The 25,166-nt window shown below is 35.0% G+C and overlaps 1 protein-coding gene across 1 annotated transcript in view; it reads right to left on the reverse strand.

The window, feature by feature from the left end:
* Positions 1-25,166, reverse strand: part of CNTN5 (contactin 5) — an 893,122-nt gene that overhangs the window by 36,794 nt on the left and 831,162 nt on the right. The window contains exons 18-20 of the mRNA XM_045818134.1: positions 18,816-18,886; positions 16,497-16,731; positions 7,270-7,379 (exon numbers count right to left, since the gene is read on the reverse strand). Of these exons, the coding sequence (XP_045674090.1) occupies positions 7,270-7,379; positions 16,497-16,731; positions 18,816-18,886 (416 nt within the window). The remainder of the gene's footprint in view (positions 1-7,269; positions 7,380-16,496; positions 16,732-18,815; positions 18,887-25,166) is intronic.

Genomic DNA, 25,166 nt, shown 5'->3' on the forward strand with positions numbered 1-25,166 from the left:
CTCTTCTCTTCTCTGGAAATTTGTCCATAGGTGCTTTCACCTGGTGCAATGGCCTTAACTACCACCCTTATGACTGCCACCCTTATGTATTCAAACCTGATCTCTTATTAGGCTCCTAAGTCACATATCCTATTGCTTATCTGACTTATCTCTTATATTTCTAATAGGCATTTCAAGCTAAATTTAGCCAAAGTAGCATTCTTTATTTCCCACCTTCAATTCTTTTCCTTGCCCAGGTTTTTCCCAGTATTGTTGGTAAATGGTACCAACACTGATTCATTCGCCCAACTCACTAATGTAAGACTCATTTGCTTTTCATCCACATTTGATCAGTCAGGAAATCCTGCTGACATGTCTATAAATTATGGCTACTTTTCTTCTTTTCCACTCTTAGGACATAGTCTAAGTCACCATCTTTCTTGCTTGGATTATTGCAATAACCTCCTAACTTCTATTCCTGACCTTTTCCTCCTCTTCCTTTTTCTTTATGAAGAGCAGCCAGATTGATGCTTTAAAAAGATATAAATCATACATTGTCACTCCTCTCCTGTATTTGCCCCAATGGCTTTTCATTGCATTTGAAATAAAATACAAATTCTTTCTATAATCTAAATATTCCTACATAATCTCGTCTCTGCACACTTAACTCTGACTACTTTTGATTCTATTTACACCATTGCTCACCAAGGTCCAGTTGCTCCACTTCTTTCTGTTCCTTAAAGGAACCTGGTATGTTTTACCCTTGAACTTCTCATGTATTCTTATCTCAGTTTATTTCAATCATGTGTTTGCCTGTTTACTTTTTGTTTGTCTTCCCCATTAGAGTACAATATTTATAAGAGAATAATCTTTTCTGTCTTATCCACACATTTCAATTCAGGAGAAAAAAAGAGAGGTAGCCCTAAACACCATCTCCACACCTCTCAAAATGGCTTATAGGGACAGTTCCAGCCAAGATGGAGACATAGGTATAGATGCTTCACTTCTTTGCACAACCAAAAGAAGGCTAATAACCAATTTAAAAACAATAAACAACCAGAGCTACTAGGAAATCAAACTGCATGGAAGTCTGACAACCAAGGAGTTAAAGGAACATTCATCCAGACCGGTAGGAGGGACAGAGATGGGCAGCCAAGGCAGAGAGGACAAGTAGCAAGGTGGAAAACCACGCAGGTGAGGCTGGGGCTGGCTGACTGGGTGGTCCCACATTCGTGTGCCAATAAGCTGGCAGGAATGACTGGGGAGAGAGACAGATCACAAAACCCAGGGTCTCAACACAGAAAACTCAAGACTCAAAACCTCTGGCTATAAATACCTATGGGGGTTGTGGTGGCAGAAGAAACTCCCAGTCTCACAGGAGAGTCTGTTGGAGAGGCCCATGGGGTCCTAGAACATACACAAATCCACCCGTCTAGAAATCAGCACCTGAATGGCACAATCTGCTAGTGGGCAGCAGAGGAAGTGATGGAAAGTGGCGTGACAGCCAAGCAAGGAGCTAGAGGCATTGTTCCCTCTCTGACCCCTTCCTCCAAATAGCACCACAATGTATCCAAGAGAGCTGCCCTGCCCTGGCAAGTCTCTGCTCCTTACAATGTAAGAGGTGCACCCAGACAAAGAAATATGGCCCAAAGGAAAGAACAGATCAAAACTCCAGAAAAAGAATTAAGTGACAAGGAGATAGACAAACTATCAGATGCAGAGTTCAAACCCCTGGTCATCAAGATGCTCACAAAATTGATTGAGTTCAGTCGCAAAATGAAGGAAGAAATAAAGGCTATATAAAGTGAAATAAAGGAAATATACAGGGAACCAATATTGAAGGGAAGGAAACCAGGACTCAAATCAATGATTTATAACAAAAGGAAGAAATAAACATCCAACTGGAACAGAATGAACAAACAAGAATTCAAAAAAAAATGAGTAGAGATTGAGTAACCTCTGGGACAACTTTAAATGTTCCAAGATCCAAATCATAGGGGTTCCAGAAGGAGAAGAGAAAGAGCAGGACATTGAAACTTTATTTGAACAAATAATGAAGGGGAATTTCCCCACTCTGGAGAAGGAAATAGACTTCTAGGAAGTCCAGGAAGCTCAGAGAGTTCCAAAGACATTGGATCCAAGAGGAAATACACCAAGACACACATAATTACATTAGCCAAGATTAAAGATAAGGAGAGAATCTTAAAAGCAGCAAGAGGAAAGAAGACAGTTACCTACAAAGGAACTCCCATAAGACTATCAGCTGATTTCTCAAAAGAAATCTTACAGGCAAGAAGGGGCTGGAAAGAAGTATTTGAAGTCATGAAAGGCAAGAACCTACATCCAAGATTACTCTATCCAGCAAAGCTATCATTTAGAATGGAAGGGAAGATAAAGTGCCTTACAGATAAAGTCAAGCTAAAGGAGTTCATCATTACCAAGACCTTATTATATGAAATGTTAAAGGGATTTAGCTAAGAAAAAGAAAATAAAAAAAAACTGTGAACAATAGAATGACAACAAACTCACAACTATCAAATCTGAACCTAAAAAAACAGAAACAAAAACTAAGCAGACAACTAGAACAGGAACAGAATCACAGAAATGGAGATTACATGGAGGGTTATCAGTGGGGGAGGGGAGGGAATAATGGAGGAAAAGGTACAGGGAATAAGAAACATAATAGGTAGGCACAAAATAGACAGGGGGAGGTTAAGAATGGTATAGGAAATGGAGAAGCCAAAGAACTTATATGTATAACCCATGGACATGAACTAAGGGGGGGTGGTGGAATGCAGGAGGTTGGGTGGGGGGTGCGAGGTGGAGGAGGATAAAGGGGAGAAAAAATTGGGACAACGTAATAGCATAATCAATAAAATATACTTTAATAAATAAAAAACAAAAAATAAAAAGGCACATAGTACTTTTACAGTAACTAGCTCCTTCAGACATTAAAGGTAAAGTTGCAATAATGGTTAGAAAAATGACTCACAGGATATACATATATATATATATATATATAATCTCATACATTTGAGATTATAAAATGTACAATCTCAATGTATGTAGTACTATATATGTGTGTGTATATATACACACACATATATGTACAGTCTCACTGAACATTTAATTTACCCATTAACAATTCCTTTGGTGACAAAAGGTTTTACTGTTACCATGCTCAAAATTCTTCCATTAGTAAATACAGCTAGTATTGTGGATTGTGGTTGGGGTAGACTAGAAAAGGCTGAATTAGTGGTAAGATGAAATATGAAGGTTTAGGGAGTTACTGTTTTTTATTGTAGTAATTTTTAGTTGGGGAGATCATTACTAAGTGAGGATAAAACAGATAAAAGAAAAAAAAGATGAGAAGTTGAATGCACTAAGTTCCAGGGTGGGTAAGGTCGAGGGCACAGGTAGAGATGAAGGGATGAAGAATGCAGAAAATAGAGTGTGGGAGTGATGCTGACAAGCTTTATTTACATCACATGTATTTTTGAATGTACATGCAACTATACAGTTATGAGATAGTCTTAAGAATAGTCTTTAATGACTATATTTTACTTAAATGATAGTTAATATAGAGTTGGCCACTGAATTATATAAAGTTTTCATTATTTTCTGATTATAAAAACTATACACTTAAATTTTCCATTAACAAGATTTTGATTTTTTTTGGTAACAAAATGTCATATTTTTAAAACTACGATTTATAGTGTACTATAAGTATTATAATGTACTAAAATAGAATAAATATTGCTGTGCCCTTGGATTTTGTGTTGTATCAATGTGTAAAAATACACATTGTTGTCAGAATTTGAACTGATTTATTTTAATTTAAGAAATGTGGTCATTGTGATGACTGTTCTAGAATTTGATTTATTCCTATTAATGTTTGATCCTTAAAAAATTCCATTTTTGCTTGTGATAATTCATCATTCTGAGTGAAATAGACTTAGCAAGAACATTGTGCTCTGACACTATTCAGTGTCATACTTGGGTGGTCTTGATCCTGATCTCTGGTCAAGCCTAGATCACCAGCACTCCAAAAACCCCTCTCACCAGGGACAGCAGGGTCTCAGCATTGCCATGCCCATTGGACCATCTTAGGCCTCACCTTTCTGAATTTTTTAGCAGAATTTGCCTCAGAAGATCACTCCATCTTAAAATTCTTTTGGCTTCTGAATTTCTTCAGCATCTCCTTTAGTTTCTTTGGTCAGATCCTCTCCTTTCCTGAGGTCCAAATGGGAGGCACCACCGAAGGGCTCAGTGTTCAGACATCTTTATTGATACGCAGTACCCTCAGCCAGCACACACATGAAACCACCTATGTATGGTGATTCTTTGGAGATACAGCTCTATCTCTAACCTTTTTCTTAACACAAAAACTACTTGCCAACCCTTTTGGAAATAAAAAGGCTTATAAAGTTTAACACATCTAAACCAGAATCCTTGATTTGTTTCTCTAAAAAGTGCTTTTCTCTGAGTTTCTCATCTATGTGAATGACATGTTATTCACCCACTTCTTTGGGTCAAAAATCCCTGGAATTATTTTTGACTCTCCTCTTTTTCACACTGTTCCTCCAATTTATTAGCAAATCCTGTTATATGTCCAATTGAAAATATATCTTAAAAAGTCCACTTCTCATCCAATCTATGGTGGCAGTTTTAGTCGAAAGCAATCTCATCCACTTGGACCAATTGCCTCTCCACTGTTGTTCCTGGGGTTTTCTCTAAAGTATGCTCTTTACCCTCTAAACTGAAGAGAGGCTTTTAAATGTCAGATCCTGCCTTGACTTTTCCTTTTAAAAGTCCTTTAAATGGCCTCTTCTCATACATAAGGTAAAGTCAAACTCCTTTCGTGGTTCATAAGACCCCATGGAACCTGGTTTTGTTCTGGCAATTTTTACATCATTTGGGCCCCACCCTCACTGTGGTTTACTGCTATCTCACTAAATCTCTCCCTTCCTGTTCTTTAAACAAGGCCAGAATGCTCTTACTTCAGAGCCTTTGAGTTTGCTGCCCTCTCTGCTTCTCTCTCTTATGTTTCTACTCTAATGTCAAAACCTCAGAAAGGGTGACTTCTCAAGCCTCTGTAAACAGCAGGCTCTTTCACCTTCTACACACTTGTCCAATTTCGTATTTCTATAAAGAATTTATCATCAATTAATAGTATATCACACACTTTTTGTCATTTGTTTATTGTTTGCCTTCTCTACTACAATATCGGCTTGATTAGAAAAGAGACTTATTTTTTTTGCTCATTGTTTTATCCCTAGCATCTAGTTCTGTTTCTTAGTCGACTTTCAATAAATATTTGTTGATTGATAAATGAATGATTTAATTTTAGGATAAGAATAATTGTGCACAAATCTGAATCTCACATGATCTCTGCAGGACCTCACAGAAAGCTCTCACACAGGTCTATCATTGTGGGAATGTGAATGTCATGCCCCTAGAGCAGGCAGAAAAAAGGCTGAGGGTGACTGACTGTGTGAGAGCAGCACTACTTTGAGATAGAGGAGCTCGGATCCTCATTCTTCTGTATACCAGAATACACTCTGTGGCTTTCTAAAATTGTGCACACCAGATGTTCCGATTCAAAGGTCTAGGTGGATCTATATTTACAGAGTTTTAGGTTGGGTTACTTAGCAGAGCTTGAGACAGGAATTTGAGTGCATGTGATTTATTGTGAGAATGCTTGCAGGTAAATCTTTAAGGAATGGTGGAAAGGAGAATAAGGAAAGAAGAGGAAGCTGAGGAAGAGTGTGGGGCCAGGTAATCTAGTTTTGGTCTGATGCACTTAGCAAAGGCTCTGAATCATAAACTGCATCATACATTTTTCCTCCTTGAGGAAGGGACCGATAGCAGTCAGAGTTAATCATTGGTTTTGGTTGCCTGTTTGTGTGGGAAGTAATTTTTCAAGTAAGGCAGCACTCCTGGGTTGGGGGCAATTCTGCTGAGGAGAAGCTGAGGACCGTTAGTGGCCAACACTCACAGCAGCTGAGAAAGGGTGCCGTGTCCCTGTAAAAAGAAGCTGGGAAGGCCAACCCAATATCTTCTACACTGGTGCTAAAAAAGGATGATTGTAAAGCACAGATATTCATTCATTCAACAAATAACTTATTCTAGGTGCCATGGACCAAGTACTACCAGTCCCAGGTTCACTGGTGACCAGACATATTCCCTACAGCATGGACAGGAAAAAAGGATTTTAATAAAATAAACATGCAATCATGATAATACTGAATTATCTATAACCAAATAATGGATTGAAATAAGACTGTATAGATAAATCCATGATTTTGTATAGATATTATTGTTCCTTAAAAATGATCTTTGCTGTAACCTTTAGAAATATTGTATAATCACAGTAATCATGATCTAATACTAGCTGTATGTTAATCAAATAGTTCTTAGGCATTGTTTAAAAACTCAAAGAGAATAAGAAAATATGTTTTTATCCTAGAAATCATGTTAGTGTACAAGTTACATACTTTATCATTTTTTGAAAATCAAGATAATTTTCTCTTAGTGGGAATTGATAGAGAGTAAAAGAATTAAAAAGTTTAAAGGCAACTAAGATCTTAGGCCATATGCTAATTCTTTTTTATCTTTTATTAGTTGCACCTCCCCGCCCTGCCACCCCAGTTCCAATCAATGACTGCTGAAGACAAGAAGAAGAGGTGTGTGAGGAGTAGCCATCTTGTTTTTGTGGAATTTTCAAGTTCACACCCTGCCCACAGCCCTGGAGGCTAACATTTCATTAAAGTCAATGAACTGTTAGAAAATTTTCACCATTATAAGGCTGCATATGTGTGTTTAAAAGTGATAAAATTTGAAGAATTAAAAGCCATTTGAATAAATAGGTACAGATCACTAAGTTCTAAGAAAATTTGAGAAGTTAGTATAGGAAGATTTGCCAAGGACAGTATAGTAGAAAAACTTATTTCCCACATTTAATTATTAGAGGAAAATACACAAAATTTTTTTAACAACCAGTAAATTGGATAATAGTAAATTGCCAGCTGTAGTTCTTGAAGTAGATCTATTTTCACCTCTTTAAAAGAAAAAACTTTGCATTGTGCTATAGAAACTTCTGTACTGAAAAAAAAGTCAGCTAATGAGCAATGTGATACATGTCAATATGAATATACTTCCTACTTTCTTTGCCATGAAGCAACATTTCAAAGGCATATAATTCTGTTAAAATGTCACCAAACCATCTCTTTATAAGAATATGATCCTAGCAGAAATAACAAAGCCTATTTCCAATAATTCTGTCCATACCTCAAATCCCTGTGGTCTTCCTAGACTCTCCTTACTATGTTTCCATGCAACAAGAATCTCTGACATGGACATGCTTGTAGCCTTAACATCTGTGGGAGCGGCACTGGGTTCTGTATGAAGAAAAATGGAAATAATAAATCACAATGGTAACAAGTTATGTCTGTCAAAACATTGCACCTAAGTGTGTCAGGTATTACTTCTTTCCACCTTATTTTGGCAATGAAGTGCTATAGTAGTTACAAAAAACACAAGATAAAAAGATTCCTTTTTGGATTTCTATACTTGGGTCAATTCTCATCAATCCCTTATTGAGTAATGGCAAATCAAGCAAAACAAGCAAAGATCTTTACCCTTGGATTAACTAGGACATTTTTGGAGAGAAGTTAAATTGCTTGATTTAAATCACTGGCCATCAACGATAATGATGAAAAGAATGGACTAGGAATCAGATTTGACTTTTTTGTTATTATTGCTGCTGCCACTGTTTTCTGCCTTCAAAAATGTTATATGTTTATTTACCTTTAGGCAAGTTGCTTCACATCTTCCTCAGCTCCAGTTCCCTCATTTCTTCATGTGGGCATAATAAGAACACTTAGCTCAGAGACTTTTTAAGGTTTGTTTTAATTGGAATAATACATATAAAATATTTAGCACAGTCCTTGGCACTTAAGGCATTCATTTTCAAAATATCATTTCTTATTGTTTTATTTTTTTATACTTTGCAGGCACTAACAGTATAAGCTACTTGAGTTGTTTTTCTTGTTGTTGTTCCAACCCCAAAACTACATTTCCATGACTTTATAAGGAATACGTTATAACTCATGATATTTAAAAGGCATGGGTGGACTTTTAAGACAGGTGTAAAATGAAAAGGAAAAGTCTCTGAAGGTCTCAGTGCTGTTGCTATGCTCAGTGACCTTTCTCACTATTTTTTTTCCAGAGCAGCACATTGAGGTTGTACTCTATGTGAGAAACAAAATATTTTCAGCTTTGACACTGCAGAATTATAAATACTGTGTCACAAACACACGTAAAATGAAATGGCAGAATAAAGGCCATCCATTAGTTCAAACAGCAGTTCTGTATAAATTTGATTTAAAAAACTTCTATCCCATAAAAACTGTAGAGACTTTGGTATTAACCCATATTACTGGTAAGAGCTCAGATTTCTTGGCTGAAAATGGTGTGGGGTTTTTTGTTGTTTTCTGGATTTTGGTTCTGGATTTTTTTTACTTTGTTTTGTTATGTTTTTTAGATTTAGAGAACCATATGGCAAAGACAGAGTTCTAAATAAAACTTTTAAAAGTAATTATGAGGGATATCAAAGGAATTTTGACCATTTTTTGACATTTTGTCTTTTCTAATGGAAGGTGATCACGTATCTATTTGGAGAGTTTATACATAGTATCAGTTGAAAAATATCAATCAAAACATCAACCCTTGTTACTGTAAAAGAAGTCAACAAAACAGTTTTTCAAAGGCATATGTTTGCACCAAGCAAAAATTTTCTTTTGGTAAAGCTTTCATGAAGATCACATGCTATAATTATGTTAATTCAAAGTGCTTTGGTAAATTCATATTAATCTTTACACAGAAGTTGACATTAATTCCTGCCATGGTATAATGTATAAATTGTACCTTTATAAATTGTAATTTTTCATTCTGTCACTCTTTGAGTATCTTTCATTATTTTCTTTTGCTAGTGGTTTCCATTATCTCACTTTGCAACTGCTCATTATTTGTGCATCTGCCTAATTAAAAAAAAAATCCTGGGAAAGGTTTCTACTTCTATTTTTTCTAAAATTCAGATCAGCAGGCTTGCAACACAATTTTTTCATTGCTTTTTGGTAGGAGTTATGATTCTCAATTTTGCAAGTAAAGGAAAAGAAATGCTCATGTTGTTAAGATGTGTACAATCCGATCTCCAGGATTTAGCTACCACTTAGGGGAAACCTTCTATTCAGAAGCAGTTTGGCTTACCTTTTAAATGAATGCATTGAAAAGATTTCTGTGCCAAATGCCTCTTTTCTGCTTTTATATTCGTGAAGTAATTACATCTTTGTCAAAGAAGATTGCAGGGGGATAAATAATTTCAGAAGCACAAAATATGTGGTTTGGTGGCAGCCTTTCTATCTCTTCCCAACTCCAGAGACAGAATGTTATTCCTCTACCAGCTTTCTGCAGCACTACACACATTTAAGTACTTCTCAAATAAGAAAGTTTTTTTAAGTAAAAAATAAGAAAAGTTAAAAAAGAAAAATATTCAGAAAACAATTTTCCAAACAAGTATCCTAACTTCTATTTATAAACTCTGTGGATTTTAAATCAGGGTCAGACCCAAGCTGACATTTCACAATTGCATTTTTGTAGGCTAAACAGTATAGTTGCTTCTAATTAGAGGGTAAATGAATCAAATAAGAACTGCACAGTCATTTTTTATTTGTTTCACCTTTTAGATAATATCAGAAGGAGATGCATATGTATATTAAAATAATACCTAAACGGTAAATTTCAGCATGCATAATTGTAATCTCAGTCAGTTTACTTCAGGAAATTTTAGTATGTGCCATTTACAGCCAAGTGAACATTCTTGTATGGATCAAAAAGTCTACTCGTAGGCAAGGCTGAATGACTGGATCACAGAATATCTGGTTTGGGTTGGAACTAGCTGTTATATTTGGGTATCCAATTGTAACAGTAATGGAAAGTCATAACTAGAAAGAATTTTCTAAAACAGTTGGATCAAAGCTCACAAATGGATGGCTAGTTGGCCTTAAGCAATGTTTTGTTTGCCCAAATCATGTGTTAAACAGGTGGAACCTAATCAACAAAACAAACAAGTGAGCAAAATAGAACCAGAGTCATGGAAATAAAAAACAAACTGGCAGTAACCAGAGGGGAGGGGGATAATGAGGGAAAGAAGAGGAAGGGTCAAGTCAAGGAACACATATAAAGGACACGTGGACATGGACAATGGTGTGGGGATGAGGAGGATTGAATGTGGGAGGTGGGGAGTGGGTAGGGCAAGGGAGAGTAATGGGGGAAAATAGGGATGACTGTAATTGAACAACAATAAAAAATTAAAAAAATATTTTCAAGTGTTAAAAAATAATTTATTCCAACATATACAATAAAAATTTCCTGCTTCTTTGGGGAAAAAAGGGCAATATCAAGTCTGAATCCTTGGTGTTGGTAGAGGAGAATGAGCAGCTGGGATTGCTAGTCGGGGACTGTTCTTTTCAGTGTGCCCGAGTCCCTGCTACTCCCTGCTTTACTGCACTGAGACTGCTTCACTTATTCGTATTTCTTACCTGACTGCTATCATCCTTTGAGTTATAAATGTATGATTTAAATCCACATCCTCATTTTGCAGAGGGAAAATGCAACTCATCCAAACTCTGCTTTCAGCTCTGAAAGAGTCCCAACTAGAACTCAGGCCTCAAGTGTTCTTTCCTCTGTAGTTTTAAAATGAGTTCCAAGGAAATGGCTGGTTCATTCCCCATCTCTCAGAGTCAGTTTTGGGGCACAGAAGAGATTTTACAGGGAACATATATAGTTCAGTCTCTTGTTGCCCAATTACCTCCAAATAACTGACAGAGTAATAAATGGAATACAGTTAAAAATAAAGAACATAGAAAGAACAAACAAAATAGATAAGGAGGAAAACCAAAGGTAATAATTGCCAATTTTTGAAGATTTGATATGTGCCAATTCTTATTCAGATTCCTTATAGATATTAATTAACCTTCTAACAACCCTACTATCACTTTCAGTATTTTCAGATGAGGAAATTGAGGAACAGGGAGGATAAGCAACTGTCCCGAAGTCACACAGCTGCGAGAGGGTGGAGGGAGGTTTTGAACAAGGCAGTTAGGGCCTGACCACCAGACTCCTCTGATGCTGTGTACATATCTGTGTTATACATACCTGGTGTTTTTCCCTTTGCTATTTTTCTCTCTTCTTGTCCCTCCATTCTTGACTTCTCTCAAGACCATTGATGTTGGGATCTCCACCTGGGCTCTCTATGTTTTACCAGGAATCAACAAGACCCCCATCATCTCCTATTTATCTTACCACATGCTATTTACTATTTTAAATCTTATTTCATGAAATTTTTTATCTTCCCTTGAAGACATTTTTAAGAAATTGCTTTTAGAGAGAGAAGGGAGAAGAAGGAGAGGAGAGGTACATAGATAGATAGATAGATAGATAGATAGATAGACAGACAGACAGATGGATAGAGATGCAAGAGAGAAACACTGATGAGCCACATTCACCCGTGTGCCCCAACAGGGGATGGAACCCCACAACCTGGGTATCTGCCCCTACGGGGATGGAATCAAACCCACGACTCCTCCATCTACCGGATGATGTTCCAACCCACCTAGCCACACAAGCCAGGGCTTATTTCATGAAGTTTTTGGTAAATTTGAATCATAACTGCACCTGCTCCTCATAGACCCTGTTACATTTAGGTATCTCTAAAACTCTCTTGATCTGCAAATCACAGATGTTTCCTGCCACTACTCACTTCTGTTATACTGAGGTAGTACTCAGGTAATTTGATGAAAATTTAGGAATCTGTTTCTGAGATGGTACTAGCATTATGTCTAATTGGCTCAGAGGCTTAAAAAGATCTCCCATACCCTCTCTTTAGCTCTATCTCTACTTATGATGATATTATAATTAGGGCATGGCTAACTTCACTCTAATCTCGGCATATGAAATAGACAGACTGATAGATTTCAGTTTCTGTTGGATTAAAAATTTTGAACAGCATTATTCTGTTTGTGAATTTAGACGATACATTTGTATTAAGTGATCTAGCAGCAGGAGTTCTCCAAGTAATACGAGGGGTTGTGCTTGTAATATTGATTATACATCTGACTTCCCAGGAACGGTGGGCAACAGCATTAATCAAAGGAGAGTTTAATAAACTCCTTCGGAGAAGGATTATGATTTCATTATTTAAAAATTCAGTGAAGACAGCTGTAGTTGAACTTTTACAGGCACTAATCCAAATGGATCATCTGGCAAAGACAGGAAATTATTTCTTGTATTTTATAACTAATATGCTGATTTATTAATTTTCAAGTTCATATAAATCCCACTGAGTTCAGTTTCAGCTAACAATGAATTGGGAGAATAACAGCTCATGAATGCTGGTTTTTAATTTGAGCTATGGTAGCTTCACTTGCAAGGAAATAATTGCATATCATTTTCCAGAAATGAGGATACCTTTTTTGGTTTTAATAAAAATAAAAGTATCACAAATTTTACATACAAGGCAAAAGCCAAAAAACCTAGAAAAGGCTAAAGTGAATCACAATTAAACAAATATTTCAATCTATAATTAATCTATATTGAATTTTTTTGTATTTCTCTGATAGAAGTAATTGGATGCCCAGGTTCTCTCCCTTTCCAAAGCTCTAATAATGAGAATTAAATGACAAATGGATGTAAGTTTCATGAGTATTAATTGAAATATTGAAGTAAAAGTCAATCTGATTTTTTCATCTTGAAAAACATTACTTTTATCATTTCTACCATGCATTTTAAAATCACTTATGTCAAAGCTTTGTTATTCATTAAAAAAGTTAAAATTGTTTCTGAAATGGGAGTATTATTGCATAGGATTATACCATATCCTAGTATCTGAAGTCAAGTCAGGATTAGAACGCATATAATTCTTGCTTGGTTTAAAGAGTATAGATAATTGATATATGTGCAGGATACATGAAAGTCCTGGCAGGCAAAATATCTCTCCTTCTAGGCTTATGTCAGATGCTGCTTGGCACTGACAGAACAATTCAGGGCTACTTCTATTGTGGAAATATTGGAAAGTTTCAAACACTCAAGGGTATTAGCAGAAGAATCATTTGGAGCTTTTCTGACAGCTCTAGGGCAACTAAAAAAAAGACCAACTTCAATGTCACAAGTCAAAGTCACTTCCCAAATGATTTACTACATATCAGTATGTATAAATGATTAGTTCTTTTAAAAACAGATAACATTCAAGGTTTTTGCTATAGTAATGTAATTCTCACTTGCATTTCCATAGGCTTTCTTGAGTGGAAAAGGAAAGGGTGGAGGGTATAGGGAATGCCTATAGAGGGTATAGCACTTATGGAAGTGTGTTCTGGATGTGAACATCATTCATCATCAATATGCTAGTGGGAAATGGGTTGAGAACACTGTAAGGTGTGTCTTGAGGACCTTGTGTTCTGTGCTTGCCTTCATTCAGCATGGGGTCTGTTGGCTACATTTGATGCAGCATCAAGCATGTGTTTTCTTCCTGAGTTGGTGTCACCTCTAGGCATGTTTGGGTACTTCTGACATGAAAAGGAAGAACTATGTTCACAAACAGAAATAGAAAGCCAGTCTCAATCCTCTTGTTCTTAAATTCATCTAAAATATGAATGGAGTTTAAGATGATAATTTGGTGAACTAGGCTAATGAAAGAACAAGAGGAAGAATTTGTCTTAGGGAGAAATATAGTTTCAATCAGATGTCACTTGGGCTTTGGGCAAGAGTATGATGATGCAGGTATGCTGTGGGTTTGTATAAATGTCCATAGGCATAGAGGAGAGGCATCTTCACTGGCCTGAGTACAACATATTATTTTATGAGTTGATCACAGGCCTTGAATCTTTAAAAACGGTTCAATCTCAGAAATGTTTACTCATTTTCAAGTAAAGCAGTTAGACAAATGACTAAAAAAGAGTGTTGATTTTCTTCTTTTCATTATGTAACAAAAGTGGTTGTATTATTACTGCCCATTCTGGGACAATTAAAATTTAAATGAAAATTTTAAATGTAGAATAAATTAACAAAATTTTTAGTTTTAGGTTTGTAGTGACTTCTAAATATGTACCAGTTCAAGACCTTTAAATGGGGGAAGGTAAGGCTCGGCGAGACGGATGGATGACCTGCCCAGGACCGCACAGTTAGTGCGAACAGGTTGAACTCAGGCTTTGCTGACTCCAGGCAAATGCTCTTCCTTCCCACTGTACTGCCTTTCTTAGCTGACACCATTTAATGACACAAAACTTTACTCATATTTACACATAAAGTTCTAAATTAGTAAGTTTAATTAGTGAACAGATACCAAGTATATTTTTGAATTTTGTCAGAACAAAGGCAGACTCTATCCAGATTTAATTTGCCTGATATTTTTCATATTTCAGTCTACCAAAACAAATGAAATGTTGTAGTAACAACCTTGGTACCTTTGAAAGAAAATATGCATATTTCCTATCTAGCTTGAAAGAGAAATCTCCAAAGGCAAGTCATTTCAAGTTTAAGGAAACACAGTTTAAACAACTCATGGTAGCTGCTATAATTTAATTTCAAAGCAAAAGGTGACAAGGAAAATACAAATTTGGATTTCTGAAAGGAGGCACTGGTGTTACCACATAAAATATGTGCACAAAGTCCTCAAATCCATCTCATGTAACCTTTGGGGCTATGTGCTAGATGATTAGATTGAAAAAATTTTAAAGCAACAGAAAAAGTAAGCACTTCCTGAATAAAACATGTACTTCAAAAAGATTCTTGGTACAACATAAAACAAAAAACATTATATATTTTATACAATAATATAATGTAATTAATATAATATAATATAATATAATTTAAATAAAATATTGTTATTATTTTCCTGATGAAATAGTGTAGGCTAGTGGTTAAAAGTATGAATTTTGGAGTCATATAGACCTGGGTGCAAAGCCCAGGTTTTGCCACTTAACTACAGTCACAATTATGTCACTTCCTGGTATCAATTTCAGCATGTTACTTAATCTCTCTGAGCCTCAGTTTCCTGAAAAGTACATTGGAGTTTGAGATTCTTACCACAAATTTGGTTGCTGGAATTCATACAACTAATATGGTGCACCATCTATATATGAAAACACATCAGAGACTTGAGATGTTAAATGCATGTGTATCTCATAAGGGCACCTATAATTCCTTGTTGTCACTTGTTCTTCACTTTCTTGGTCATTTTTATTCTAGTATAAACTGTCTGCCTTGGCTTCAAAATTTGGCTTTATGTTATATAAATACAAGGCAGCTTGTACTGAAAAACCAAATCTTACGTAAATCACACGCTACTTTGCTATTCAAACAGCCTTATTTATATCTCCCCTATGAACTCCAGTACTAAAAAATAAGAATTCTCTTTAGCTTTTAAAGTCACCAATGTGGGCACAAAAGAAGTAAAAAGTTCAGTTTATAAGGACAATAATTATTTGGAAGGTCTAGTAAGTGCTGCTTTTGGTGGGACATTTTCTCAGTCATTTCTCAAATTCAGGGTATGTAAGGCATTATTTTTACTCTCTGGGCCAATTGAAATTTTGCACTTGAATAAAAGGATTAAGAAGAAAAGCTGATTTTAAAGGTAAGATCTCTCAGAAAATTGGATTTTTGTTTTAAAACTTAACAGAACCCAGGATTTTGATGTAGGAAGCTGAGTAATAGGTATATTGCCTACTAGGTCCTGCTTACATAGTAGTTTTGTGTTGAGAACCATATGAGCTTATGCATATGAAGGCAGTGTGCTACAGGAAAATCAAGGATTTAATCATTACATAGGCCTGCTTCTATTCTCAATTACAAGTTGTGTAACCTTTAACTTTCCTGAACTTGAATTTCTCTTTCTCTACAAAGAGGATAACAATGCTTATTAGGCAGCATTGTCAAGAGGATTGAAAGGTGTCACATGTGAAAATCTTCCAACAGAAAGTCTTGTCTGAAACCCCTGTATTAGTACAATGCTGTGTGTATGAGGTTAGTAATAAATATTTATTGGTCACACAAATGGAATATTCATTTAAATTTATTTCATACAAATTTAAATTTAATGGGTTAAAATATAAAATTATTTAAATTTCAAACCAAAAAAGATTGGTAAAATGTCCATCCAGAGAGTAGAATACACTACAGACATTACTAACATTGTTATTGTCATGGAAAGATAGTTGCCATACACCATTAAGGAGTGAAGAGCAGGAAGCAATATATATGAAATGATAAATTTTTTTGAATAAAAATAATTTGGAAAAATATCTGAAAAATGTATATAAAAAGTATAGTGGGACAATAGGTGTTTTATTTTCCTTTTGTTGTAACTGTGTTTTCTAATAATTTGTACAATAATGTATCATTCATATAACAAAATAAAATATTTATATATTTTAAATAAAAATAATAAGGATAAAGAAACTGACCTCCTTCTGCTGAACATATGACCACAATTTGACTGAAAGGTCCATCCCCTTTATTGTTATAAACGCCAACTTTAACTTCAAAAGGAGTAAGAGGAGGGACACTTTCATCTCGATAAATGAATTTTGAAGCTTCCGAAGATGTCACCATTTTCTCTTTCCAACCACGTGTTCCATTGGGCCTGAAAGCCACAATATAGCCGAAGCCTTCCCCGTTCTGAAACTCTTCAGATACTGGCTAAAGAAGAAAAATGCAATTAATTATCAGCAAAATAATGGATTAAAAACCCACTTCTTCCAAAACTTTACATTTTTAAAAATTATGGATAACTAGAGAAAAGGAGACTCAAATCTTTATACTACCTTAAAAGCCACCATAGCATAATCACTTGGCAGTCATTGGAAATTTAAAAGGTTTTAAAGGTAAGGGATGAAAAATTAAATTATACTAGTTGGTATTTAATAAAAGTACCAAGGGTACTGAAAACTGAAGTGAAACAAATTTGTTCCTGTTAGTCCAGTATATGAAATGAAGGTCCTTGGATTCCACACTAGATTTGAACATGTTGTGGAAAATGTCGCATGTTCTGGTGGCCAGGAAAACCTTGTCACTAGTAATGCTCTGTGGAGCCCCTCATACAGAAAATGTAGGAGACATTAATGTAAGACTTTTTTACTACTGTTTTTTCTATTGCTTTTGTGCTTTTCTACCATATGCAAAATGGACAATAATATTTGTTCAAGAATCTTCCTGTATTATACTGCTTACATTTAAGTTTGTTAAATGGGCATCAATGGCACAACATCAAAAGAAGCAATTGTGATTGACTAGTAAGTCGATGGAGCAGTTACTAGCCTAGCACAATGCTCAACACATTGAGGATACTCAATACATATTTGCTAAACAGTTTTTCTTTTGAATTTTGATTTGAGGAAAAATTCTGTATTGAGTGGAATAAAAGAGACAAAGAAAATAAAATCAAAGTACTGTGGACTGAACTTTATATTCCCCCAAATTTATGTGATGAAATCCTCACCTCCAAGTGATACTGTTAGAAGACAAGCCTTTGTTGGGTGATTTGGTTATGAGGAAAGAGCCCTCATAAATGGGGTTAGTGGTCTCATAAAAGAGACTTGAGAGCTCTCTCTGTGCTATGTGAGGACACAGTAAGAAAACGGCTGTCTGTGAACCAGGAATCAGGCCCTCACCAGATCTGAACCTGCTGGCGCCTTGATCGTGGACTTCCAGCTGCCAGAACTGGGAGAAATACATTTCTGTCATTTATAAGCCACCCAGTCTATACAATTTTTGTCATATCAGCCTGAGCTGACTTGGACACAAAACTGATATAGGGAAGACAATTCCATTTAGACAGATTGGATCTAAAAGAAGTTCAGGTGCCAGGAAGTACCTCTGCAGAAATAAAAAAAAAGGACAAAATGTTTTACTGAAGAAGAGGGGAATAAACATAAAAATAGCACAGAGGATGTGCTCATGGAAAATTTCTTATGGGGAAAAGAATTTTTTTTGTTTATTTTATCATTGTTCTCACAGATTGTCAGGAATTTGCTTAGTTTTTTCCAGTAGACATTTTCATTTAAATTCCATTTCCATATTCTAAGGCATAGTTTTTTTAAACTATATTACTATATTAAATAATAAGGTATTTATCATCAAAAAAGGAAGTGGCTTCATAAAAAATAAATATATGTCTCACAGTTGTTTCCTTTGACAAGAAACTTTAAAGATCATATGGTGAGGGAGACAAAAGAACATATGTTTTGTAATCAAAGTCACCATCCCACTACTTTTCAGAGAAGGTAGTTACACCCTTCCTCAGTTTCACAGTTTTTAATACAAGAAAAATTTCCCCACTAATGTAATTGTTGTATGAGATATGTGATGTAACCGAGGTACCATGCCACAAATTCAGGGGTGGTCAGTTCCTTCCTCTTCAATGGTTTTAGTCTCCAAATTAAGTCAAGGGTGCTACTTAATTGTGAAATAATTAAATATCAAGCTAAACCAAACAAACATCTGAAGTAATATATGAGGGGATGTATTTTAATTATTCAAACTTTATTCTGAGATAGCCTATATGACAGGAGGGCATTCCACAGACTTAGAGAAAAGTCAACAGGAGCCTTGTATGAAAATGAGAAAGGACAATATCTAGTGAGTAATGGCATGCTCAAAAAGTTTCTTTGCCTAAGTTAAAGAGAAATTACTCAGTCTCTCTGTACCAACTACAGATACTACATATGTAGCATTATTTCCTAAGGAATCAACAAGTTCTGACATGTGAATATAGGCATTCTTACCTCCCAGGCAATGACTAATTCGTGCCGCCTTCCGCTTCTTCCACTTACATTGGTGGGTGCTATCTTTGGAACTGTGGATAAAAATAGGCAGAGAGTGAATAAAAAATAGATGTAAAACTCAAGTGTTTGAACTTAGAGTGGTGATATTCAGTATTAACACAAGATTTTTGTCAGGTACTCTGCTTTCAAATCTATGAGTGATGTATATTTTTCATGGCCACATATTGTATCCCCAAACCATTCCTCCTGTAAATGCTCTGTGATATTAAAGTCTAAATTATAATGAACACTATAGTTAAGGACATCTACTAATGGTTAGTTAGATTTTGTCTGACAAATTTTCTCCTTTCTAGTGATGTGATTCTTTTGTGTGGTTTTAGGGCTTAAAGGATCCCTGGAAAATCCAGGTTGATATTAGCATCACTGCTTTATGAGAAGTGCCTAAAGAGCTCTACAGAAATCTTAGCGATACTTCCATGGAAGGAAAACTTATTTAAATAAATAAACATTTAAAAATATCTAAGGATGAATATCTCTGCAAACTGCAAAATTATATAAGCACCCAGTAAAACTTTTTAAAATAAATATTAAAATAATAAATACGTCAAAGAAATAAATTTCCCCTTCACTGCACCAAACCACAAAATCTGCAGTTGAAAGGAAACATTTTCAAATGAAGAACTGTTAAATGAAAGAAACTATTAAAAGAAATCATTTTCCAGGCTATGAGCCTGTAGTAGTGATTTTATACTTCAGCATTGGATTTATGTCTCAGAATATATTTTTTAAACAACACTGATACTCATAAATAATAAATTCACTCCCATGTATTACGTGCCTCTCTGAAAGACTATTAATTACTGGAAGATATGCACACAGCATTTTATATATCAGGAAAACTTATGCAGAATTTATATTCTGCTAGAAAGAAAAAAATTCTTGTTCAGCCAGGGAGGTAGAAGAGAAAACTGTGAATATGTAATTGGCACCACTGAAATAAATAAGCTTAATTTGCTAAGGTCCAAACTTCAGCATCCCTGGGCACTTTTCTCCATAAACATGAGCTTTTTTCTCTTGTTCATGCCCACACAGAAGCATGTATACAACAGCTGCCACCGGTCTTTTTTCACAGTTATATCTATCTAAAGATTACACATCTGTGGAGTTCACTCTCATAAATCCCCTCAGAATTGCATGGAATTGGATACCCTATTTGTCTACCATTCAAGAAATTATAAGGAATTCAAATTAGAAAAACCCTATGGTGTTATCTATAGTAATAACTATGAATACCCTATTTATACAAACACAAGCAAATCATTTAATATGAGATTTTTGGTAATAATAATTTTCACTACATATAACAACCTGTGACATATCAGTGTGCCTTGCCACCATGTCACCAAACTAGTGCTATATAAGACTAATTCTAAATTCCTTTTCAAGTGGATGGTATGAGGAAGGCACATGGGGGGGAGCTGATTTAACCGTATGTGTAAAAAGATAGAGATGCAAGGCTCCAAATATTCCCTCAGTGGCTAATCTCAGGGTTCTAAATATCATGACCATTAATGACTGGTCAGATAAAGAGTGGAAGCAAGTTAATTTGTTATAAATATTATAGCATTATGGCTTCTCTTAGTACCATTTGTTTGTTTCTAAAAAAGTGAACTCAGCACCCTTTCCCCACACATGGCTCACATTAATCTCTGACAACTAAGAGCCAAATAATGTTACAGGTACTATCTGTCAGAACCACCTACTTTGTCTATTACATCGAAATGGGTAAGACTATATTTATTTTAGGACTTTGAATCTATTCTTTGAGGACACCATCCTGAATTTTGCATTATGGGTTTTGTGGAAAGACTAGGCATTGACACTCCTTTCTTATTTTATTCAGCTGTCAAACATCATCTAACAAAAGGATGCGTGGAAGCTCCAGATCAGAGTTGTAGAGTAGGCTCAGGCTTTCCAGTGGGCATCTCTTGAAGCTCGTTTCACAGATGAGTAGAATGAAGTACAAGTGAATATTTGATGTTAAAACTTTTCACCTAAAGCTTGATAGTAGTGTTCCACAGCTTATTAATGCTTGTATTTTGAGAAGACATATTTAACATTTCTCAAAAGTGTTAACTTTTTGAGTAAAGAAATAAAAAAGAAACTGGTAAAAATTTTGATGAAAATTCCCTTTTGAAGTAAACAAGAAAGCAAAATAAAACTTTGTATGATTTAACTTGCTTCTCTGGGTAATTTCTATGTTGATTATACATAAATAACTCAGATTGCATAAAATTCCTTTTATCATTTGAAATCAGTCTCTGAGGTTTTTCTATTGATGCTAATTTCTTTTCAAGAGAAGATATCACATAATTAACTCAATATAAAGAAATAAGATATTCTTTTTCTCAAGTTACCTCCAATTTTAATTTACATTAAATTAAACAAAAAATAATTATAGTTCATTGTGCTTTAGTAGTGTATATGCATAAAAAACTATTTTTAAATAAAAACCTGTGTCCATCAACTGATGAATAGATGAAGAAAGTGTGGTATGTGTATGTATATATTTATGTAATATGAAATATTATTCAGCCATAAAAAGAAGAAAATCCTGCCACTTGTCACAACATGGGTGCACCTTGAAGAAATTATACTAAGTAAAATAAGTTTGACAGAGAAAGACAAACACATGTGGAATCTAAACACACCAAGCACAGATTGGTGGTTCCCAGAGGTGGGGTGTGGGGGTCACAGAAAATGGGTGAAGGTGGTCAAAGCTACAGATGTCCAGTTATAAGATAAATAAGTCACGGAGATATAACGTACAGCATGGTGACTATAGTTACCAGTATTGCACTGTGTATCTGAAAGTTGCTAAGAGAGTTGGTGTGAAAAGTTCTCATCTAAAAATTTTTTTCAACTATGTGAAGTGATGGATGTTAACTAAACCTGTTGTGCTAATCTTTTCACAATATACTCATATACGTGTATCAAGTCCTGGAATTGTAAACCATAAACTGATATATTCTCTGTTGATTACATTTCAATAAAACTGTAAAACCAAACAGAAAATACAAGGCTTTAATAGCTGCATCTCAGAAATTATATTTCCCTCTCAGGATCACAATGTGTGAAATGGGCACTCTAATTCTAACTGGCTTAAATTTCTTAATTATATGCAGATGAACCCACACTCATTCATTTTCAAGTTGGTGGCACACAGTTATTTCTGTAGTCCATGCTTTGGACTCTACTGGTTTTAATTATGTACTTTTATTTATAAAACAACACATTTATGATATATACAAATTTGACTTAATTTTTTAGCATACTGGTGTAAAAGTTCTATAATTCCTGTTAGAAATATAAAATTAATATAATCAAACATCTAATAAATGCTTTCACTGAGTTCAGAGAAACATACATGAACTTAAAAACAAAATATATTTTCAATGTAATTAATGAAAACTCACTTGGAATTAAGGAGCTAGATGCTTTTCTCCCTTAGTCATCTACTGATAAATGTTCTGCGTTTATTATCTTAGAGAATCAACTCACATGCATGGTTAACAGATTAAACTTTGATTCTCCTAAATTTCTCTCTGAGCAATGCTCTTCCATGAACAGATAAAGTAATTAATATGTTTTCCCACAAGCTGAAAATGTTCATTCATCTTTCTTAGTGCCTTCCCTGGCATGTCAAAATGTAGACTATTATTTCTTTTCACTGTATACATTGAAAATATTGTTGTAAATATTCAGAGTGACCAAAATACAGTGTACTACTTTAGTTTGAGCATGCATGAATTTAAGCATGAATCTCAAAGAACTCTAAGTATAATAGTTTTAGCAAAATCAGACACACTAACAATATGCTTTAATTAACACGGCAAAATATAACCAGAGACACTGAAATTAAGAACAACTGACAATAACTAGAAGGGATGGGGGAGGGCAATAATGGTGGAAAGAAATGAAGGGGCATCAAAAAACATGTATAAAGGACCCATGGACAAAGCCAAAGATGGGGAGGATAGAGGGTGGGGGAGTAGGTGGGGTTGGGGAAAATGATAGTGGGAAAATGGAGACAACTATATTCAAACAATAAAAATAATAAAAACATTCAAGTAAATTAATTAAATTGTATTCTGCCTTCTTCTAAACAAAAGAAGGCAGAATATAATTATCTGCCAGTGTTTCTTTTTCCCTAAATAATTTCCAGCACCTACTACAGTATATGTTTAGATGGCTCATTGTATTATTATAGCTTTATTAGAGACCTGGGGAGGCAACACAATTTAGAAGTTCAATGGCAATCCAGCGAGTGGTCTGGAAAGAAAGTTATAGATGAACAGAAAGAATGAAGAGGTTTGTTTATATAGCAAAGGTGAGAGTCAAGAGGGAAATTCAAAAACTTCTTTTCCCTACCTGAGTTGAAGTACATGGCACATTAATATTTTAGTTAACCAATTATCATTGAAGCTTACTTTACAGATAGAAATATTTAAATTTAAAGAGTTTCCAACATAAAAAATACCAGTGGTGTTTCCTAAAGAGTTCAAAGAATGCTTTTAAGCCTTTGACAGCATAAGTACAGAGGTGCGCACAAATGGTAAAAGTGTTCTTGTGGGAGTGAGAGATCTGGGCTCGAATCCCGCTTCCACTATTCTGGCTGGTTGGCTGGAAACATCTCTTAACTTCTTTGTCCTTTAGTTGCCTCATGGAGATAATGATGTTACCTACATTTTAAAGTCGTTTTCATAATTACTTATCACAATGTCTGTAACTATAATGTATACCTATTACCTAATGTTATTATCTACTTAGATTGGAAAAAGACGAAGTAGTGACGTTTTCTATGGTAAACACTAAAAGTTCAGCATGAATCTATTGACATGTGATCTGGAAATAAAATATCTTTTTGGAAATCTGTATAATATTGTTCTGGGAATATTGTTCCCATGGATAGTTCCATGGGAATTGTGCTTTCAGTTTTGGCTTACCTTGTTTTAATTTGGAAACCTAGGCAGTATAAAATTTTTGGTTTACAAAACAGGTTGGTAGGATATTTTAGGGAATGTACAATTTCTCTGACTTATGAACCTTCTCATGAATGACAATCGTTCTATAAAATAAGAATAAACATTCCTTGCTTTAGAGAGTTAATATGAGAATTAAATGGCATAATAAAAGGCAAGTGTTTAGCATAGGGCTTGGGTCATGGCTCACAATTCAGGACTGGTGTATGATATTACAGGGGTTGGAAAATTAGCAAGTGTCAAACTTGAGTGTCTTGTGCTTACTCCTGGGTTGATAACCTCTTATTCTCCATTTATCTTTCATGCTTAAATCTTCTGTACTTCCATCACCTTATTATTTATCATTAAAAGACATGTCTAACAATTAGTGAAGTTGCTGTTAGAAAAGAATTTGTTAAAGGTACCATCTTTGTTTGCACAGTACCTGTAAAACTGAAGATCTATTTTTTGTATACATTTTGTAGAAAAGACTTGCCTGGACCAAAGTGGTTTTATGATTTAAAGTACTGTCTGCTCTACGAGCTATACCATTTTCTTCTTTTCTCTAATTATTGAGATTTGGTCTTAGAGGCTGCTTGACATGATTTTTGCCTTCTTTTAACATTACTAAGAACCATTTCTTTTATTTAATGTAATTATATTATTCATTGGGTTGAAGAAAGCTGTAATGCTCATTAATAGTATTTCATTTTAGAATTTCCCAATTATTTCAGCAGAATGCTTTGTATTTTTGATGCAGTATTTCTCTTAGAAACATAGCCTGGAGTGACCTTAAAACCCCCACAAATAGCCTTATGCTTTTTCTCTGTACACACCAGTGCCTGATAACTGTAGTTTTAATCCCCCCTATAAATAATTCTGCCTCAGTCCTATTTGGTCTGCCTTTCAAAGTCCCATTAAATGCCATTTACAAGGCATATCCACATACCCCTAGAGAAAAGGAATTTAACTCTATCTCATATTGCAATAGTATTTTATTGTGTTCCTTCCATAAATTTTGAGCTCAGAGAGATTTCCCAAGAAATTATCATGGACAAGAATGGTGAAGATATAGATATGAACAAAGCAAGATCCTTGCAGAAGTAGGAAGATGATGTACAGCACTAAAGAAATTGTAGTAGGAAGTTAAATGAGTCTTCTCTGGCCTGGGGATGAATCACGTATAACTTCAGGTGCTAAAAGCAAAGTGGGCTAGATGAAACCATAGAACTGCTAAGAAATAGAGAAAAAAATATTCATCTTCTTTCCCATTGCCTCCCTCCAGCTCATATACATATGATTTTAGCACAAGGAATGTTTTGAAGAAGTT

This window comes from Phyllostomus hastatus, unplaced genomic scaffold, assembly GCF_019186645.2.
Source record: "Phyllostomus hastatus isolate PE091 unplaced genomic scaffold, TTU_PhHast_1.1 phas_scaffold_317, whole genome shotgun sequence".
In the NCBI taxonomy this organism is placed as follows: Eukaryota; Metazoa; Chordata; class Mammalia; order Chiroptera; family Phyllostomidae; genus Phyllostomus; species Phyllostomus hastatus.